Consider the following 19,080-nt stretch of genomic DNA (forward strand, 5'->3'; position numbering starts at 1 on the left):
AACATTTTTTAGACAGTGGCAGTAATTAGAGGGGAAGACAGAGCGACAGAGTGAGTGAGGACTCCCATCGGGCTTCGAGGCAGCAGGGGGTAATATGAAAGCCTTGTCCCCACATCGAACCACCTCTGGTAAACAATACCAGCGGACTGACGACAGAGGGGGGTGTTTAATGAACATTGCTCCCCTGTTGTCTGTGTGAAAGTCTGTCCATCTATAGCTTCTTGATGGCCGTGTGCATCTGCTGACAGAGAGGCCTGTCTGATACATAAAGCATATCCCAGCTGCAAGAAGTGGGGTACACCCTGAGCTGGGAGACCAACGAGGCATACAACCATACACACTCTCTTCCTGGGTCAATTTAGAATCACCACTTAACCTAACATGCATGCTCATGGACTGCAGGAGGAGTTGGGATTGTGCATGCAGCGAGAACCAACGGATACATGGGGAGATCATGCAAACTGATTCCAGAGGAGAATTTAACCTGGAAGCTTTTTACTCACCACACCATTGTGCAGCCGTAATGCAGCATTTTCCTGCATAAAGACATGGTCTGATTTAATGCTGCAGACTTTTTCCTATATCACCCTTTTGATAAATTATTTTCCACAAACTAGCAGTGGAATTTTCTGTCCAACACACCAGGTTTAAATTTAATCAGATCTTTGCAATTCATCTGTTCTTTTTATTCTCCATGGATAAAATGGAACCCTGTGGACTATTTGCAATAAAACATTTAATTAACTGATGGTTTTATCTCAAAGGTTAAGCAAATTGAACAGTATTGTATCCACCTGGAAGGCATTTAGATATTTTATACATTGTAGGGATTTCTTTATCATAGCTTCAGGGATTTTACTGGACTACTGGAGAAGTTGAACGAAAAGATAGGGTAAAAGGTAAAAAAGGGAAAGGTTAAAAAGTTTTGGGCACCAGACTCGACATCCACTCTTATCTTGGAAAGGCAACAGGCCTGATGGTTTAAAAGATGAGCATAGGATCTTATCTCTGCTAGCATTCAGCGTCTCTAACAGAACCAGACTTGGCCTCCTCCACCCAAACACTGTCTATGTCTGCTCTTAGGCTACGGCTACACGAAAACGAAACAAAGTTTTTTTTTAAAACGGGTAAGAAAATTCTTGCGACCACACGGCAACGCGCTGCTGTAAAGACTCAGGTCCAGACGAAAACGGATGGAAACGATGAAACGATGCAGTACACACGCCACTGTGTCACGCCACGCTGTGAGACAATAGAGAAGTGTTAAAATTGGCTCACAGCGTCAACGTTTGACTGACGCAAAAACGTTTTAGCTGTAACAATGGAAACGAAACGAGGCCGTTTTCAAACTTTCCCACTCTGGAACCCGTTCTCAAAAACTATCGTTTTGGGGTAGTGGGAACGCCGACTCCGTGTGGCCGCGACAGCGAAACGATAAGAAAAAGTATCGTTTACAGTGAAAAACGTTTCCGTGTAGCCGCAGCCTTAGTCCTCTTTGGCCCCTTGTTGTGAACACAGACAAGGTTATCAATTACAAATTTGCTCCAGAACGGCTTCACATGACACCAGGTGAGGCCCAGGCCATATCAGCTGCAGACAGTTTTTTTTTTTTTTAAACTCCCAAAGACGAAAAAAAAAAAAAAAGGTTGAAGTCATAAACTATAAACAAACTGCACACTGAAAAGCACATGAAAAGCACTGCAAAAACTTACCGGCTTTTTCCCTCTCAGGAACAACCGAAGAGGTCTGGGAAAGAGATGAGAAAAGGAAAATGGTTATATTTGATGCTGTGCAATGATTTATACTCTTACTGTAAAATCTCTACATTTTTTGGGGGGAACATAATTGAAAAATTAATGTCCAACAACTTGCAACAAAATGTAGAGAAACAGCAACATTTACTGTTTTGACGTTGTGAAAGCTGTATAATCCACACTGCTATCACCACATATTCCGCCTAGAATACTCTTTTTAATAAAACTTAATGGATGGCACAGATACATAAATATGTAACTTAAACAAAGGGATACCAGGGAGTGTAAGATACCAGGAATGTATTTGCATAGTTTTCTGATGTGCATACTCTTTAGTAAATGGTCATGGCAGATAATGAACCCACCAGAGACGTCTGAACAAATATCACATCATTAAAAGTCAGAGAACATAGCACAATTTCCTATGAGTCAATGTTGATTCAACTCTCACATAGCCTAGTCTGGAGAAACGTTACTGATAAAATCACAACACATTTTGTAGCCATAGCAGATTCTCATCATACTGTGCACTTAATATGTCCTTCTTTGGTACTGTTGTGGGTTTTAAGAAATACTACTGCATCAACAGAGGGTGTGTAGTAAAAATAGAGCAGTTCTTTGTAATTTCAGGGGTAAAGTGTGTTTGAGCCTGTGTGTGTGTGTGTGTTTGTGTGTGTGGAGGGCAGCAGTCAGTTGGAATGCAAAGGTCTTTCTTGCCACTGACATTTGACCTCAGGGTCCTTGGCTGATCTCCACACCCTGACCTGTTTTAATCCACACTCTCCTGGAAGAGATCCAACCAAGTAAGCATCGTTCTTATAATGCCCACATTTCGATCTGTGCGCTAAATGTTGGCGTGAACACAAACTTTTGACCCTGAATTTTCTTTTAAGATAAATGCGCTCCTTTGTGTTTGCCATTTGCTGTTCATTTTTCCTGCTTATTAAGGCTGGCTGGAGAGGTATGCGATACCGCGGTGGTGTGCTAGCACAGCGCAGCATCCTAGCAGTGTTTAAGATGTTGATGCCTGTTAAGCCGGAGACATTCACTGTCACAGGAGATTCTGCACAGTCAAGACCACAATGCTATCATGTCAATGGTATAGATCAGAGGTTATGAAATTCACCACATCTGTATGGTAAATATAAATCTATGGCAAAAAGCTCTGCAAGCCCGGGGTTAGCTCAATGAGTAGAAACAGGGACAAACAGTGTGTCTGGCTTTGAGTGGTTGGGGAAAAAAAGAAAAAAGAATCTCCCTACCATGCTATACATTTTTTATCTTTCTTGCCCTGTTCTCCATACCCTACTTTAGTGTATAAAAAAACACTGAGACAGTAAAGAGAAACCCCACCTCAATGATGAAAACCCTTTTTCTTTCTGTATTGCATGTTTCCCAAACAGAAATCTTGGCATCATCACAAGTCTATAGACTGCATATAATTTAAAAAAAATCAGGTGATGATCCTCACACATTCAAATCATTCTTCTGTAAATTCATTTGACTTATTTCCTGAAATCTATTATTTGTAAATAAGCACTAAAATCTAATCTGAAAAAGTCTTGCTGCCTTTAGAGATGTCTTGTTTGTTTTATTTTCTGCAAGTGATAAGGAGGACGGGATCTGGTGATAAAACGACCGAATGAATCCTATTATCATTCACTGTCACAATCAGATTGTACAGTCTGCATATGTCACAGACGAACACGATGAACCGATTAAAAGCAAGACCATGCGTGGAAGCACTTATATATCAAGATAGCTCAGTTTTTTCCGATGAAGTTCCAAAACTATGAATCGCACGGTCTACTAAAAAACGAATACCAAGACTGCTCACATACATCAGTTTGTTTTTGCTCACATATGGTCTGATTGATGCGGATTTGTTGTCTCGGTCTAAATCTGTTTGAGACCGCAATTTCTAAATCTCTGAGAATCCCTGGGAACACCATCAAATCCATCTTTAGAAAATAGAGATAATGGAGCTCTATAACAAACCTGCAAAGAAAGAGCAGACCACCAAAACTCATGAACTAGACAAGAAGGGACTGCTTAAAGCAATACTATGTAACATTTCTACCTTAAAATAACAGCTTGAATAAAATTGTGCGGCTAGAATGAGTTTTAATATTACGATTGGCCTGTCTCCTATGCCCTTCGGGGGTCTGAGTTGGAAAAACTGCGCTATGTAACTTTGCTGGACCGGCCCGGGAGCTGAGCGGAAGTACTTCGACTTGCTTTCTGGCACACCTACCGAAAAAACAAATAGACCCCTCTCACGCTCCCAGGTATAAGGCTAAGCTAGCGCAACATTGTCAGTACGATCATCATGGAAGAGGCACCAAAGAAACAGAAGAAGAGGTTGACTGATGAAGCAAGGAAGAGAAAGAGAGAGGCCGACAAAGCAAGAGACCGGACTAGAGTTGCTCTCGGAACAGCCTGTAGGGGGAGCTCCATAATGGGCTTTTTGAGAAGTTACATTGTTCTGCTTTAAGGGCCACCTTAAGCTGTACAAAGCTGGACTTTATGGAAGATTAGCCAGAAAAAGCTCCAGCTTACAGGAAAAGAAAAAACACGACAGCATCTGGGAAACTCTGCAAATATGTGGAAGAAGATCCTCTGGTCAGATGAGACAAAAACTGAACTTTTAGGCCATTAAGTAAAGGACAATGTGTTGCTCAAAACTAATGGCCCTCATCGTCGCCATCCCAACACCATCCCCAAAGTGAAGCAAGGTGGTGGCAGCATCATGCTGTTGGGATGTCTGTCACCAACAGGGATTGGGAAATTGGGCAGAATTGAAGACATGATGGATCCTGCTGAATAAAGGAAAATTCTTGATGGAAATCTGTTTTAGTCTTCCAGATAATTGAGAATTAAACCTTTTTTGCATGACAATTATTGCTAAAACATCCTTCAAGGCTTTCAAGAGAACACATATGTTAAATGTGCTAGAATGTCTCATCGAAAATCTGTAGTGTTGTTTAAAGATTCAGAACCCATTCAGCGTGAAGGAGCCTCGACAGTTGTGTCGTAAGGAATTAGCAAAAATTCGGGTGACTAGAAGTGATAAGCTATAGAGACAAGAAGGGCTACACAAAGTGTTGGCCAAAATATTTTGTACTGTCAAAGCAAAATGGGGATAAATACCTACTGTCTCTGGGGAGAGTTGTTGCCATGTCACAGTCCACCACAGTGTTTAAGTAGATTGTTCATGTCAAAGTCACATCAATATGAAGGCCATCATGAACTAGTGGTCAATAGTTCAATGTTGTGTCTGGCTGGTTTTTCTCAAGTGAATGCTACAAGCCAGGCTTCTAATAAATGTATTATTTCATGCAATAATTAGCTTTTGCAAAAAACAAGTATTCCACTCCTTTGGCAAATGGCCTTTAACATTAAAGACTGTTGTATTCAAGCAATGTAGCATCAGTTCATGCCTGGAACAACGCTTTCTTACTTTATATTGGTGTCTAGAAACTTATATTAACAATATGTATTTTGAGTTTCGTCAACAGCACAATTAAGACGGAGTGACTTTGAATTTTGGAATCATTATGGGATGTTGTGTGTTTGCTCTCCTTCGCACAGAAGGCATTTCGTTGACCAATGTTCACCTTTGCCACTGCGTGAACACCGCACCACAGGTTCCTATCAATGACCCATGAAGTGGCTTACACAAAGTGTAAATCTCACCTCCATACAATGCTGTTTCCCCTCATGACAGCAATTACAGATTAAGAAATGTTAGTGAGGAACTTCATAAAATAACAAGAATGTGAATGAATGGGTCTCAGTGAGTACCAGTGTTTTCATAGCACCACAGTCACATATTTCCTTGATGTTTGACTCCCCCTTGGCATGCCGCAGTGCAGGTTGTCACAGTGTGGGGTTGTCCAGGCCGTGTCAAGTGTACACTGGGGACCTGTAGGCTGCAGAGCAGCGTCAGCTGGCTCATTTACTTCCACTCATTTAATGGAAAGGGCTGGTATTGGGGCACAGGGGGTATGGTATGTGTTTGACTAACACGTGTGTGATGAGGCCTGCAATCATTTGAGCCTGCACGATTAGCCACCATATGGTCATTATTGTCATTACTCAGGCCTGCAGTTTAGTAAAGTAGATTTTCCCACAAATCATTCTGTTTCAGTACAGATATTTTAACAATTTCAGAAGAAAACTTTATATCTGCACCATAAAACACAAAAGACATTTTCTTAAAGTGCAAACATATGGTGAATTTTGAACTTTGAAAACTTTGGGACTTTGGGAAATTTACATTATTGTTTTGATGGTTTGAACAAAAGCGGTATATCCCTTGTTCCGAGCTGGAGTCCACTGCATGCTTACTAAGTTTTAAATCAGAGATTATTTAACTACCACATTCAATCACAGTTGGTTTTTTTTTCGATGTGATGCTACATAAATGTGGATAATTGTTTAGGGGAAACAAAAGTACTGACATCCAGTACCTTGCCTCAAGGGACCACTTTAATTTTCTTCTCAGAAATGGACCCTTTATTGTGTGTGGCTGTGTGCACATGCTTTTCTTTGTGATTTAGACAAAGATGTTAAGCAAGCCAAGGGCATGTGTGTTGCACAACAAATCCAAGAAGTCCACCAAGCCTGTTTCAACCTCATTCCTACCCCCCCATCCAGCATAGCTGCTGCAGTATGTGTGTGTGTGTCAGTGTGTGTGTGTGTGACCACCCATGGTCTGTGCTGGCCAAGGATTAGGGGGCTTAGGCTAACCCAAACTTTTTTCTCCACCACTTAGTGCAAATGGCTAAATTGGTGCAGATGGCTTATGGTCAGTTAAGCTAGGGTCTCCTGCACAAGACGTATAAGGTAACAGTGTATGAGTGGAAGGAGGAGAGGCATGTGTGAGTGTATATGCACTGCTGACCAGAACCCTCGGAGATGTTAAATGGAGCTTCTTTTTGTTTCTTGACCGACATGAGCGTGCTCTTTCTGCTCTGCTATAAAAAAGGAATGTCTTCTTCAAGCTCTGTCAACCCATGACTGCACGTATGAGAAAAACGTGGGAAAACAATTTTATTTTCATTTCTCACTTCTTGAGTAAAACTTTAACCCCCATGTTACCAAGCCTGCATGCTTTCTCCTTTCCATCCACATTTTAATAGTCTCCATATGTCACACTTGAAGTGTGTCAACAGGAAGTGATGTAATAACTTAATGTAATGGTACATGGGAGCATTTCCTGCAGAAAAGTTTATTAGTGTCCAGATGTTGGATTTAACAGTCATTTGAAAAGAAAACTACTCCGAACCATCTTTTGACTGAGATCTAGCACCACTGTAAACCTGATAGCAGGCAGTTGTGTTAGGAGTTTAAGCTTTATACTATACTAAACTTTGTACTCATTCACGTACACACCTATTACGACTGTTAACTGAGAGCTTATTCCCTCAGTCCACCTTGAGTCATGAGTTATGGTCTGCGTGGAGTGATGTCAACTGAAAGAGAGTGAGACGAGGAGAGATGTGCGCACACACACACATTTGTAGTTGTTTACATGAGTAAACCCAAACCAAGGGGCTTCTTGTTCAGTGTCTGGGGGGATTTAGTGCTGGACTCCTGGAGCATAAACCATGAACTGTTGACTGGCCTTTGGAATTTGTCACTGGACAAAACAGTAATTCTTAACTTTTCTGACCAGAAGACACGAGACATCTTTACCAGACACCTTTTCTTTTTTTTAGTCAGTAGTAAGTGGTCGTGCTTGTTCATATGTAAAAACAAATCAAATGAGATTGAATCCAGCCAAAGTTTGTCTGAATGACAGCTGTGAGTGGGATTTAGTGGTTCTGACTGAGTGGACCAAAAAGATGTTTGCTTGCTTTTGTCCTTTCACATTTACATTACAAAAGCACTTCATGCGCTGTTTGAGATAAAGATTCCTAAAAGTTATCAAAAAATATGCATGTCATCTAATATGAAATACAATGATACAATGAGGGGATGCCACTTTTTTTTGTATTGAGATTGAAAGTTTTTTGTTACACGAACAAACAATGACGTTAAAAAGTTGATATACAGTTTAAAGGTACAGATCACCGTTAATAGACCCTCAACATAAGCAGGATTAGAAAGCTAACAAGTACCCGACAAATTAATTAATTACAATACCGTGAGAATTCTTGGATGTGAATTTAAATTGAGTTGATGAATGGAACTTATGACACAGAGGAAAATCAGTGTGATGTGAATGCATAACTCCACCAAAGGCATGTTTGAACACGCAGAAGATATATTGATGTAACCCTCCCCTCTTTCCTCTGTTCTCTCCGAATAATTTAAGCCAAAGAACAGTATTTTGACATTAACATCCCAAAAACTAACTTAATTAATCAGTTAATCTGGTTATTCAGACAACAACAGGGTGTAGCTTTCTTGATTGTGTTGCCAAGCAGTTACACAAATAGTCTTAAGAAACGACTTCCTCACAACATCCATCAAGAGACTAAATGTGTCACCTGTTTCTGCTCACCAGGCTGAATTTGTATCTCACAGACCAGAGATAATAGGGATAAGCCTAGGTTCCCAACTGCAACAACAATGCTGGCCTGTGGATTAGCTGCTGACATTTGGGGGAGAAAGCAGAAAGTGGGTTAACAAGAGGGATTAGACTGTCCTCTTTAAAAAAAAAAAAAACTGTGGTGGCCCAATGGCAGCAGTGTGGCAGAAGCACAGCTTGCTGACTTATCCAGGGGGACCAGTCGGAGACGTGCTGGGTTACAGTTTTAAAACATTTGCGAAACTATGCTCTTTAGATGGTGAGGCATTTAGCCAAACAAGGTCAGCGGAGCCTCGAATGCTAAATGTAACTCTGGAGAGGTCACATTTCAAAGGCCAAAACAAGATATCTATCAGGAGAAAAACTACCTCAATGAGATCACGTTCTTTCCTTGCAGCATCAAAAACTGACAGCAAAGATGATTAACTGATCACTCAAATGCATCTTTGCCGAGGTAATGTAACTTCAAGGCACACAGGAAAGGAAAACAAAAACATCTGAACACACGCTCGGGTTCAGAATCCCAATTAAAACGCACAACCACATGCCTGAATAAGTGTTCCTGTAATTGGTTCTGGCTTTATGGTTCATTCATCTGCACGTGTGTGACTGTGGACCTGAGAGTAAATTTAGTTTGTTGTTCCCTCCGTGATTTATGGCACTTCATTATCAACAGGCTGCAGGGGTGTTTCCAGATGCTTGTATTTTCCAGTCAACCTTAAGATTTACTGTCAACAAGTCATCATGCTGCAACTATCTCTTTATGTCAAAGATACAGTTTTCACTTGATGGATTCAGTGCCGACCGTTAACACTGTGAGTGCACAGCAAAACTTATTTCTTAGGTTGGATGAAAAAGTATAGTTCATTGTAAAAAAGAAGAAGTTTTTTTTTTTTTTTTTTTTTAAAAAAGGTACGAGATCCATATGAAGGTAATAAATCAAATGGTAATTAAGTTGATGTGATTTAGACTCTGCACCACAAAAACAGAGCTGAAAATGAGCACTGGCTGAAAAGGTAAAGATTTGAAAACAGAAACGTCTTTGTGTGAAATAATTAAGAGTATCATAGCTCAAATCCATTTGACAAAATGTTCAGCATGCAAATTGAGTCAGGCTGACACGTGCGGAATAAGGGCAGGTTTTGGCTGAATTCTTTGCATTTTCTGTTTCTTTTTTTTTCCAATACTGATTTCTGATAATAAAGAAAGAGAAATGTACAAACTCTGTGTATCTTTCTTTTGTCTGTTGGAGTGCATTATACAACAGTATAGCCTTGAGTTGGCAGGAAAAACAAGATTTCCTTGTGGGGGTTGAGAAGAAGTTCATTTTCCTTATCCTGTTCCAAACATAAGCCTTTTCTTTTTTCTGATCCCTTTTTTTTGTAAGCCACAGTGGGTCTGTGTTTGTCTCCTTGTTACAGCTGTGCTCAGCAGAGGAGTGACCTTGGGGACAATGATACAACACAAAGCAGCCAGCGGGGCCATGACCAGAGCCCCTATGAGCAGCTCTAGTCAAACTGAATGGTGGTTGGTTTCACTGCTGACCGATTTTGGCTGTCTACACTCTTTAAGCCAAATATGTGGGTGGAATGTAGGAAAACATAATTACGCCTCTTGCACATTGTGTTGACTATAGACCAAGGACAGCAATGATGGAGCAACTGTAAAGGTAAAAAAGAAGCAAGGAAAGTGCTTTTTCTTTCCTTTTTTTTATCTGACTGGGACATTGAGAAGGTGTAGTTTAGATGAAGGATGTTTGGGGGCTGCGAGGCTGCCAAAGCGGAACAAGGAGGAAGGACAGAGCAGAGATCTGCTGGTGACCTTAGCACGCAAACCACAGCACTTCTATTGTCCAACTGACCACAGACAGATAAAGAGCTATGTTCATTTATAACCTACTGACAGCGAATACAGTCTTTCTGTCACTGTGTAATAAAAATATCTCTCAATCAATCATTTCAATCAAGAAAATTAATAAATCACACACAGAAGTTTTGTTTTGAGTATTTTTGCTATGGAGAAGCGCAGAGATCAAAACACAGGGTCATAAATTGCCCTGTTATGGAATGTTTACAAAAGCCAGATGGGATTGCGGCTGGTATAAAGCAGCACCTTTCCTGTCAACATCCATCCATCCATCCATTATCTATACCGCTGAATCCGTCGATCGGGTTGCGGGTGGGCTGGAGCCTATCCCAGCAGTCAATGGGTGAGAGGCGGGGTACACCCTGGACAGGCCGCCAGTCCATCGCAGGGCCACATAGAGACATACGAGACAAACAACCATGCACGCTCACACTCACTCCTAAGGACAATTTAGAGATGCTAATCAACCTAACATGCATAATTTTTTGGACAGTGGGAGCTACCCACGCATACACGGGGAGAACATGCAAACTCCACACAGAAAGGCCCCAGCTGTCCTGTCAACATATGCCTGACATGTAAAACACCCCTCCGCTAAATTTAACAGCCAGCCATGTGCTTTGTTCAGCAGGTTCTTAGGCCCATTGGAAGAATATGTTTTCTATGATTACTGGTGGAAACAGTCAGTGCTTAAGGTGACTGATATGTTGTTTCCGACTTTAACAGTCAGAGGAAGATGGTCGGGGTCAGCAGTCTCCACCTGCCTCCGTGGATTGGCACATCCTTTGCAGTACTCTAAAAATAGTCTCACAACAAATTCCTCTCACTCTACGCATAGCTTAGCTTTGTCACTAAACTTTAAAGTAATGCATAAATTCATTGGAAAATTAAAACGGCAGAATAACTGATGGGTTATCAACTAGATTAAGTTACAGTCATAAATGTACTGTGCATCAAACTCAACGTACACACACCAGTCTATGAAAAAAATAAAAGCCACCTGTTGCAACCCAACAATGCAAGCTAAACAACAGTGAAAGACACCTGCTATACTGAGCAAGTAATAAAATCCTGCCAACAAAAACACACTGCGTAAAGAATAGCAGTTCCAGCACAAGAAGAAAGCACCTGCTGTGGCACAACATCCGCTAGATGTTACCCCCACATTTGATGCAATAATAACAGCCACCTGCTGATGGCTAACAATAGCTACGAGCTAAGCTTGCCAGGAGCCAAGAATATAATCTTATGAACTCAATGCCTTATCTACACAGCGGGTGAAAGACAATATTCATGCCAAGTCGATATCCACTCATCGCAAACCTGCTCAGCTGCATACCACCACTGGACATTTATCGGGGTTGCATAAAGGACAGAACAGTGTGAGAGTGTGCTTTGTACAATCACACCACAGTGTCACACTCAGTGTCAGGAGGTGTCAAACGGACAGTAATGACACACATACCAGTCCACACTTACATAACCCAACACAAGATGGTGGAAGGAATGCAAATGCTAAATAACTGATAAAGATTTCACCAATAAACAGGGTGTACAGATGTAAAAAACTTTCAAAATACACACACACGCACTTTCATGTCATTCTTCTACAGTTCCTCACAAGACATGAGGTTAGACAACTACACTTCTTTCCCTTGAATTTCTACACAGATATGTTTCAAGCTATCGTAACACTCAGATACTTATAGTATGAAAATGCTCAAAAGCACATTGCACTTCACAAGAAGCTGCTGCATGGACTATGGACTTGCCTCATATGATCTTGGGTCTTGACACAGTCAATCCGTACAATTTAGTAATGACTGACTGAGCTGGGCCTAGTTTCTTACTAAAAATCTAAATCTACTGACATTCCATATCCACACTTAAAAAAAAAAATGAACAAGGACATAATCATTTCCTGAGATTCCTTCAGCTCATCCACTAATTGGTGTCAAATGTTTACCTCACAGCAACCATATGAGCGACTTGAAAGTTCCTCGCTCCTTACAAATGCTACAAAGATTGACTCAGACAGTCTTGGGATACTAGATATCACATGTTTTTTATTTGAATCCAGATATGTCAAAACACTCCACAGAGACATTCATTGTGAAGCTGTAACTAGTTCTGTGTGCACAGTATTTCTCAAGGTTGCCAGATGTTAAAACTTAAAAACTATTGCATTTTGGCCGTTATCAAAACTTTTAAGTTTAACCAATGTTTTCGATGGGATGTCATTGTTAGAATTAGTAAGAGGCTGCTTGACAAAATGTCTCTGCCCTCTCATTGATGTAATCAGTAATATAAAGCCGCTTTTCAACTGCAAAGATTTTACCTTGGGAGCAGGGACCCTTGGAGGGTCCTTTCCCTGTCTCCCTTCCACTTCTGTTGACCAGGTAAGAAAAAGTCAGAGACATTCTGCTGCTTAAATCTTTTTTTCTGTGGGAGATCAACATCCATGCGAGTATAGCTGAACATTCTGCACAGAGACCTCTGAGTCACTTGAATGGTGATTTTGTCAGATTATGCTGCAGTTCTCGGTTATCAGTGACAGTAGCTGCAGGTTAACATATGGTTTCAATGGACTGAATTCCAATCCAATTCCAATTTCGGACGGTTTAGATATCTGACAAAAAGGCAGCTTTCATCGGGATTTGGCTGTATTAATATACAGTTAAGCCTTACTGATGCATTTGAGCATTTGAGAATATTTATGCAGGAGTGGATCCAACCCCTAAGCACATTATCTGGATGCGCTGGGTACAATTTTGGTGGAGCTAACGTGTGCATGCATTTTTAAATCTGGTTTTGGCCTGACATGTGCACACTGTGAACACAACATTCAAACTTAGTCAGTCATGCCTATTTGAGTAAGTGGGGGGAAAAAACTCTGCGCAAGCTTTGCGGTGGAATGAATGAGAGTGAGTATTGATGTGAGAGTAAAACAGAAATAAAAGATTGTTTTCTAATTGTTTCACATTGGTTAGAAAAAACCTAAAACAAATAACAAACCTCATCCTCATTTCGTCTGTGGCTTCACTGCCGTGCACCGTCAAAATGCAGCTGAAGTTATGTTCCTATGTTCTTTGGCTCAGGGTTCAAACTCAAGGTGACCAAGTTCTATTTCCAACAAGTAATTCATGTATGGAGTGTGTTTTCAAGTGCTCATTGGGGTCAACGAATGACTATCAGTTTATCTGCTTAGGCACTGATCAATGCATCTACAGGATTTTTACATTTGTTTCAGTGCATTTCATTGAGATTATATGGTACATTATTGACTGCAATCTTAAATTGTGTTATCATAACCTTCTCCTTAAGATCATGTTCTGTGGGTAGTTAGGTTAGGGTTAGAAAAAGGTCAAGGTCAGACCCATCAGAGAAAGAATATTTGAATGTTATGGTCAGGTAGAAAAAAAAAAGTGTGTCCAGCTCTGACAGAGACTGCACAGAACAGAAGCCGTAGAATTATTAATGACACAAAAGCATGATGGTTTTCTTGCTTGTTTTTATCTTTTTTTATTTGTGTGGATTGTGTCTAAGATTTACATCCCTACCAAAAAAAATCTATCTGCATTCAGTATGGCACTTGTCAAACGGTGCTTTGATGAGTTTATTTCCTACTATACCACAAGATTATACCCGCAAAAGGGAAATAAAAGTTAAGACAGTGAATCCTCGAAGGATAATGATCATTCTGCTTCTGCATATTTCTGTAATTTATAGAAGGCGTATCATTAATATATGCTTCTCATCCTGTATACTCTTACTCCATTGATACTCTTACTTGAACCCTGGTTCTTCTCTTCCCACATCTGCTTTGTGTTTACATCATTTACAAGATTTGTCTTATCTTGCTAAAAGATTAAGTAGGCGTCACAACATTTAAGTCCGAAAGGACTCAACAGTCTCCTGAAACCTTTTCACAAAGTCACCATCCCTCTGGCTTCAGCCTATCACCCCATGAGGCCTCCACTGTAAAAAGCCTCCTATTAGTTGCAGTGAAAGCCCTGTTTACCCAAGCTTAGAGAGCTACCTTGGGTTTCTACCGGAATGAATGTTGTGGAAACAGTTGTTCACAGATCAAATACATCACACACCACATAGCAGCGTTGATCTGAGCCTATCAAATTCACCAAGCCCTTCCTCTCTCGTGTGAAGAGTTATGATGTGCAATATGTGCCAGCAGTGTCAACATGAAACCGCAACAGACAAATCAGGAATGTCCTTTTTGTCAAGGAATTCGGATGACTAACAGGTTGTCTTGTTTAGTCTAGCTAGATAAAAGGACTATTTTGCAACAGAAACATCCTTTTGACATTTAGGCTTATCATCTTATTCCGAAGTACATTGTGAGATAAAGTGTCTCCGAGCAGTTAACATCAGTTTTCTTAGATCTCCACAGAGCTTTGGACACATGTAGTCCTTCTTGAGTCCAAGGCTGACAAAATCATAAAATGAGCAAGCGAGGGGTTTAAGGACACATCTCACTTGAAGCGTGTCCCCCTTTCTCCCCCCGCCTTGGCTTTTCACCTCCCAGACTCCCCTCCTGACCCCTTTGTTGGGATGAAGGGGGCTCGATCTTTGAAAATAGCTAATTATAGAGTTTTAACGTCTGCTTGGCTAAGCCCTTGGAGCAGAGGGACATTCCTTCAATTGGGAGACTCACAACATGTATGAATGTTTCTCTGTGTGTGTGTATGTGAATGTTTGATTGTTTTTGAACTCCAAAAAAACCTGACGGAAAAGGGAAAAAAGTGCTAAAAATTGTGCAAATCTGTGTAACGGCAGCCCTTTGTGCGACACGATGGAAAACAGAGACCTTTATAAAGGACCAAACCAAATTTTCTCACGTGGATGCATAAATCTAGTTTCAGCTCAGCTATTAATTAATCTAATTGCTTTAGGGTTTTCAGTTTTACAGCTTTAGAAATTAATTGTGAAAGGGGAAAGAACAAACTATATCAGACAAAATGGCAAGCCAAGACAGTAGTACCTGGTTTGTCTGTGTGAATGAGTTTCTTTATTTGTGTCTGAATCAATGATTTCTTTAATACCGAGCCATAACAGCGTTGTTTAGTGTTGCATATCCCTTGGGCAAGTCTCTCCACATTGTCATGACAGAGTAAAAATACTGAAATTTGCTGTTCGTGCTTTGGAATTTTATACCATAAATACATAGTTTCATGTAGTTCATTTTGTTGTACATTGTTAAATCAAATACAGAATCAGTTTGACATCCTCTGCTTGCTCTTCACTTTCATCTGCTTGCTACAGCCGTGTTTCCACTATGCAGTCCGGTATGGTTCGGTTCGGAACGGTTCGCTTATTTCAGTCTTTCCATTACCACGAAAGCGTACCAGTCCCATGGAACCCGTTACCATTTTTGTAACCCTTCTGCTTGGGGTATCTAGCACACAGGACCGGTTCCAGGCTCTGCTCTCCAGCTGATTGCCGCAAAAATGTCAGAGAGTGGTTTCAACCGCACCGCGAGCCAGTGTCGCATTAAGCTGAAGAAGCTTGGAGGTGGTTCGAAATTATGGATGTTATTTGTTATTTGCTATTTACGCTTCGGCACACACTCCGTCCACCCCTGAGGGTCCCCTGAGGGACCAAACCCGTACTGTACCGTTCCGAACCGACCCGTACCGGACTGCATAGTGGAAACGAGGCTTTTGTTTATAGCACAAAGAAAAAACAAAAAATTGTATTTATAACTATTTCGATACATGATTTTCACATAGCCTAACTAGTGCTAGTGAGGAGTTTCCTACATTGGAAAAGGTTAAGAATCCCCGATCTAAACAATTGTCCCATGTATATTTTGGAGCTACTGCTTCTGGATTCTGCTGTAAGGTGAAATAAAGAATGAATATCACCACAGAAATTCAGACATTCCTTTTCCATTGGGTATTAGTTCATTTATGAACAAATAGTGATGGGTTAGGGTAGGCTTACATGAGATAAAGTGCAACACAGTGGGATGTGTTTATGCTTTTCGTTTTTTTTTTCCAAACATACTTGCACAATATAAAAAAGAAAAATCTTCTACAAAGTACGATACAGTAGTGTGAATCACTGCCAGATATTTCAAAGAAACTCCAATGAGACCGACTTCTTGACTCACCGCACTTTTAGGTTTTGCTCCGAGGGCTGGTGCCGATTCTGAGGAGAAAGCAGCAGCAGAGTTTGGATGTGGGAGAGATTGTGAAGCAGCTGGCAAAGATCCCAAATCAACCTCCTGCACAAGTAAAATCAAACATGTTAGACACCGCATTTCTCTATTATTTTGGTAATTCTTCAAATGTGATAAAAAAAAACCACACTGATTCATAAGGTAGATAAATGAGACTCAATGCCTCATTGATCTTGGCCACTAGCCTACAGATCTGACTGACTGAACGAGACTCTTTGGAGTCCCAGGCTGAACGCATGCACATTTAATTGGTCTACAGTCTTTCCATTATTTCAATGAAGAACTGCAGATAACAGCATTTCTATTGCAGTCCATGTTGCTTTGCTCTCGCTCTGTCAACATAGTCTGGTTCATTTTTTGGGGGGGTTGATTTTAGTTTCTATTGTTTTTTCTTCTTTTTAATGGAACATGGACTCAGGTGCATGGGAAGTTGGCACACACAATCTGTGCAGATGTAAATTTTGGAGGAGCACACGGTGGGACACAGAGGGAGCTGGGGGACGCTTACAGACTAGCGCAGAATGATAAAAAATTTTGGTGGCCTCATGAATGAGCAGGCCTGGTAACCATGAATGAGCCTTAAGTTTGGTAAGCAAAGACAAGTTCATTTTTAGGTCCACTTGAGGTACAGCAGCACCATAGCGAATGTTTTGTGTTTGAATTATGGGCGTACGAGCGGTTAAAATAAAGAGTTTGGGTCAAAGGTAGCAAGGTGACATGGCTATGTGTGTACCAGGAGATGTCGCCGATGGGGGGTGGGGGTGTTGTCCATAGAGGAGGTGGCACTGAGAGCATTCTCAATTTCCTGGTCCAGCTGGTCCAGCTTCATCAGTAGCAGCACCATCGAGTCTAAACGAGCATGCTCACGCTGAGCAAAGACACAAATCAGTAGAGAAAAATACAGTAATTACAAAAACATCTTAAAAGTAAACAAACTACAGCAACATTACACCTGTGATGACACCTCCTTCAAGGAAACTTTTTTTTCTCTTACCATCCCTCATCTATGATCAGAAGATAATGAAGGGAACAAAACTGTGCCATGGACTCGTGTCATTCTCACTATTAGTGGAAGACTTTGAATATTCAGTATATCTGTAGAGGCAACGTATCAGTCCTTAAGCTGTGATAACATGTCTCACAGTGACCTCAGGTGGTTTGACTCCAGTACAACAGGCTGAATGATAAACAGTCCAGCAGGACTCCACACTCCACCTACCACTTTTTCCTCCGCCATCCCTCAGATCTGATTCATTCTATGTGTTACAGGCGCTTGTGAGAGGATCAGACACTTTTCATTTCCCTCTAGCTGTTTTTTATCGTGTTATCCCGTTAGACCATCTCTCCTAAAAAGAAACCACCAAAATTTCATGGCAGACCCAAACAAACCTGAACAGAAACCTAACAATGCCTGTTAACATTTACTCGGAAAGTTCATTACAGAGTTCATCATAGCATCTACTAGGTATGAATGCAGCAAACCTGTGGATGTTAGGCTACCTTTTATATGCTGGGATTGTTCCACTGTGTAATATTTTCAAAAATTTCCTGTGAGGTGGTTTCGGTGATTCAGTATTGTTAAAACAAGTTTACAGCGGGCCTGTATGCATGACAACATCCATATGAGATTAAATATGAATAACACTAACATATCTATAGCCAGGCCATAAATCATTCAACAGGCCACGACTTTGGTCCAGTGCCTGTCCTTGAACTCCATCCCTGATTATGTCTTATGACTTGTGTTTGCATTTATTTTTTCTAGTTAGTGCTCAATTAGCCAGTTAAAAACGGTTTCTATTGGGTTGGCTGAGAGAGCAAATACATGTCCATGTCATGGAAATGCACCTCATACTGATGCCTTCACCAGCATTCATAGCTAGAGGCTACACAAATTGCTACATTCTGTCTCCTTGGCAAAGTATCACAATGAAACATTGTACCATGGTAAAACAATGACATCTTTACGAGGCCTCACTGAATGAACAAAAGCATCTGTCTCAGGATGGTAATAACAGCCAGAAAACAGCACGAGAGAATCAACCTTTTTAGGGGCTGGAGGTGGTTTGGTTGTTTTTTTTTTACAAAGTTTCTCCTCTGTCTTTCCCGTTTTTGAGGTTTCTGTAACATTCCTCCCAACTTCCTGTCTTTGAGATGGTTCCCACACTTTTTGAACTTAGAGCCCTCCTTCCACTTTCCTTGCTCTCATTCCAACCCCCTCTATCACCCAGAGTACATCCAGTATCTTAGCCTTAGATTAAAAACAGTCTCCTTCTCTCTCTGCTGAGCTTCACAGCTTTCAATGATATAATCAAAGTACAGTGCATAAAATTTAATGTGCTCATTTTGTTCAAAAACACTGACCGAGGGACACATATCAAATTATCAAATACAGACAGCAAGTCAAAGAGAGAGAAAGAGCGAAGCGGGGGATGTTGCCAAGTAATCTGCTGCCAGATAAACGAGCCAGTTTGGCCCTGGGGTTAATATAAGGCCTTGTTGCTAAAACAAATAGACACAGTAACAAAGCCCAATATCAGTTTAATCTCAAGCCATTATGCAAACCAGATGGCTTCATTTTACAAACTCAATTTGCAACAACAACATGGTCCACCGGGGACATAATCATTAGTTAGAACTATATCTAGTCAGAGGTCATTCAACGTTGCTGCTGCCATTGTCCATTTAGAGATAATAATAATAAGATAAAACAATGAAATATA

The 19,080-nt window shown here is 40.8% G+C and overlaps 1 protein-coding gene across 1 annotated transcript in view; it reads right to left on the bottom strand.

Moving 5' to 3' along the window:
• dlc1 (DLC1 Rho GTPase activating protein) overlaps positions 1 to 19,080 on the bottom strand; it is an 84,069-nt gene that overhangs the window by 59,401 nt on the left and 5,588 nt on the right. Inside the window, exons 3-5 of the mRNA XM_075462911.1 lie at positions 17,091 to 17,225; positions 16,289 to 16,402; positions 1,713 to 1,746 (exon numbers count right to left, since the gene is read on the bottom strand). Of these exons, the coding sequence (XP_075319026.1) occupies positions 1,713 to 1,746; positions 16,289 to 16,402; positions 17,091 to 17,225 (283 nt within the window). The remainder of the gene's footprint in view (positions 1 to 1,712; positions 1,747 to 16,288; positions 16,403 to 17,090; positions 17,226 to 19,080) is intronic.

The sequence above is a fragment of the Odontesthes bonariensis genome, chromosome 4, assembly GCF_027942865.1.
Source record: "Odontesthes bonariensis isolate fOdoBon6 chromosome 4, fOdoBon6.hap1, whole genome shotgun sequence".
Taxonomy (NCBI): domain Eukaryota; kingdom Metazoa; phylum Chordata; class Actinopteri; order Atheriniformes; family Atherinopsidae; genus Odontesthes; species Odontesthes bonariensis.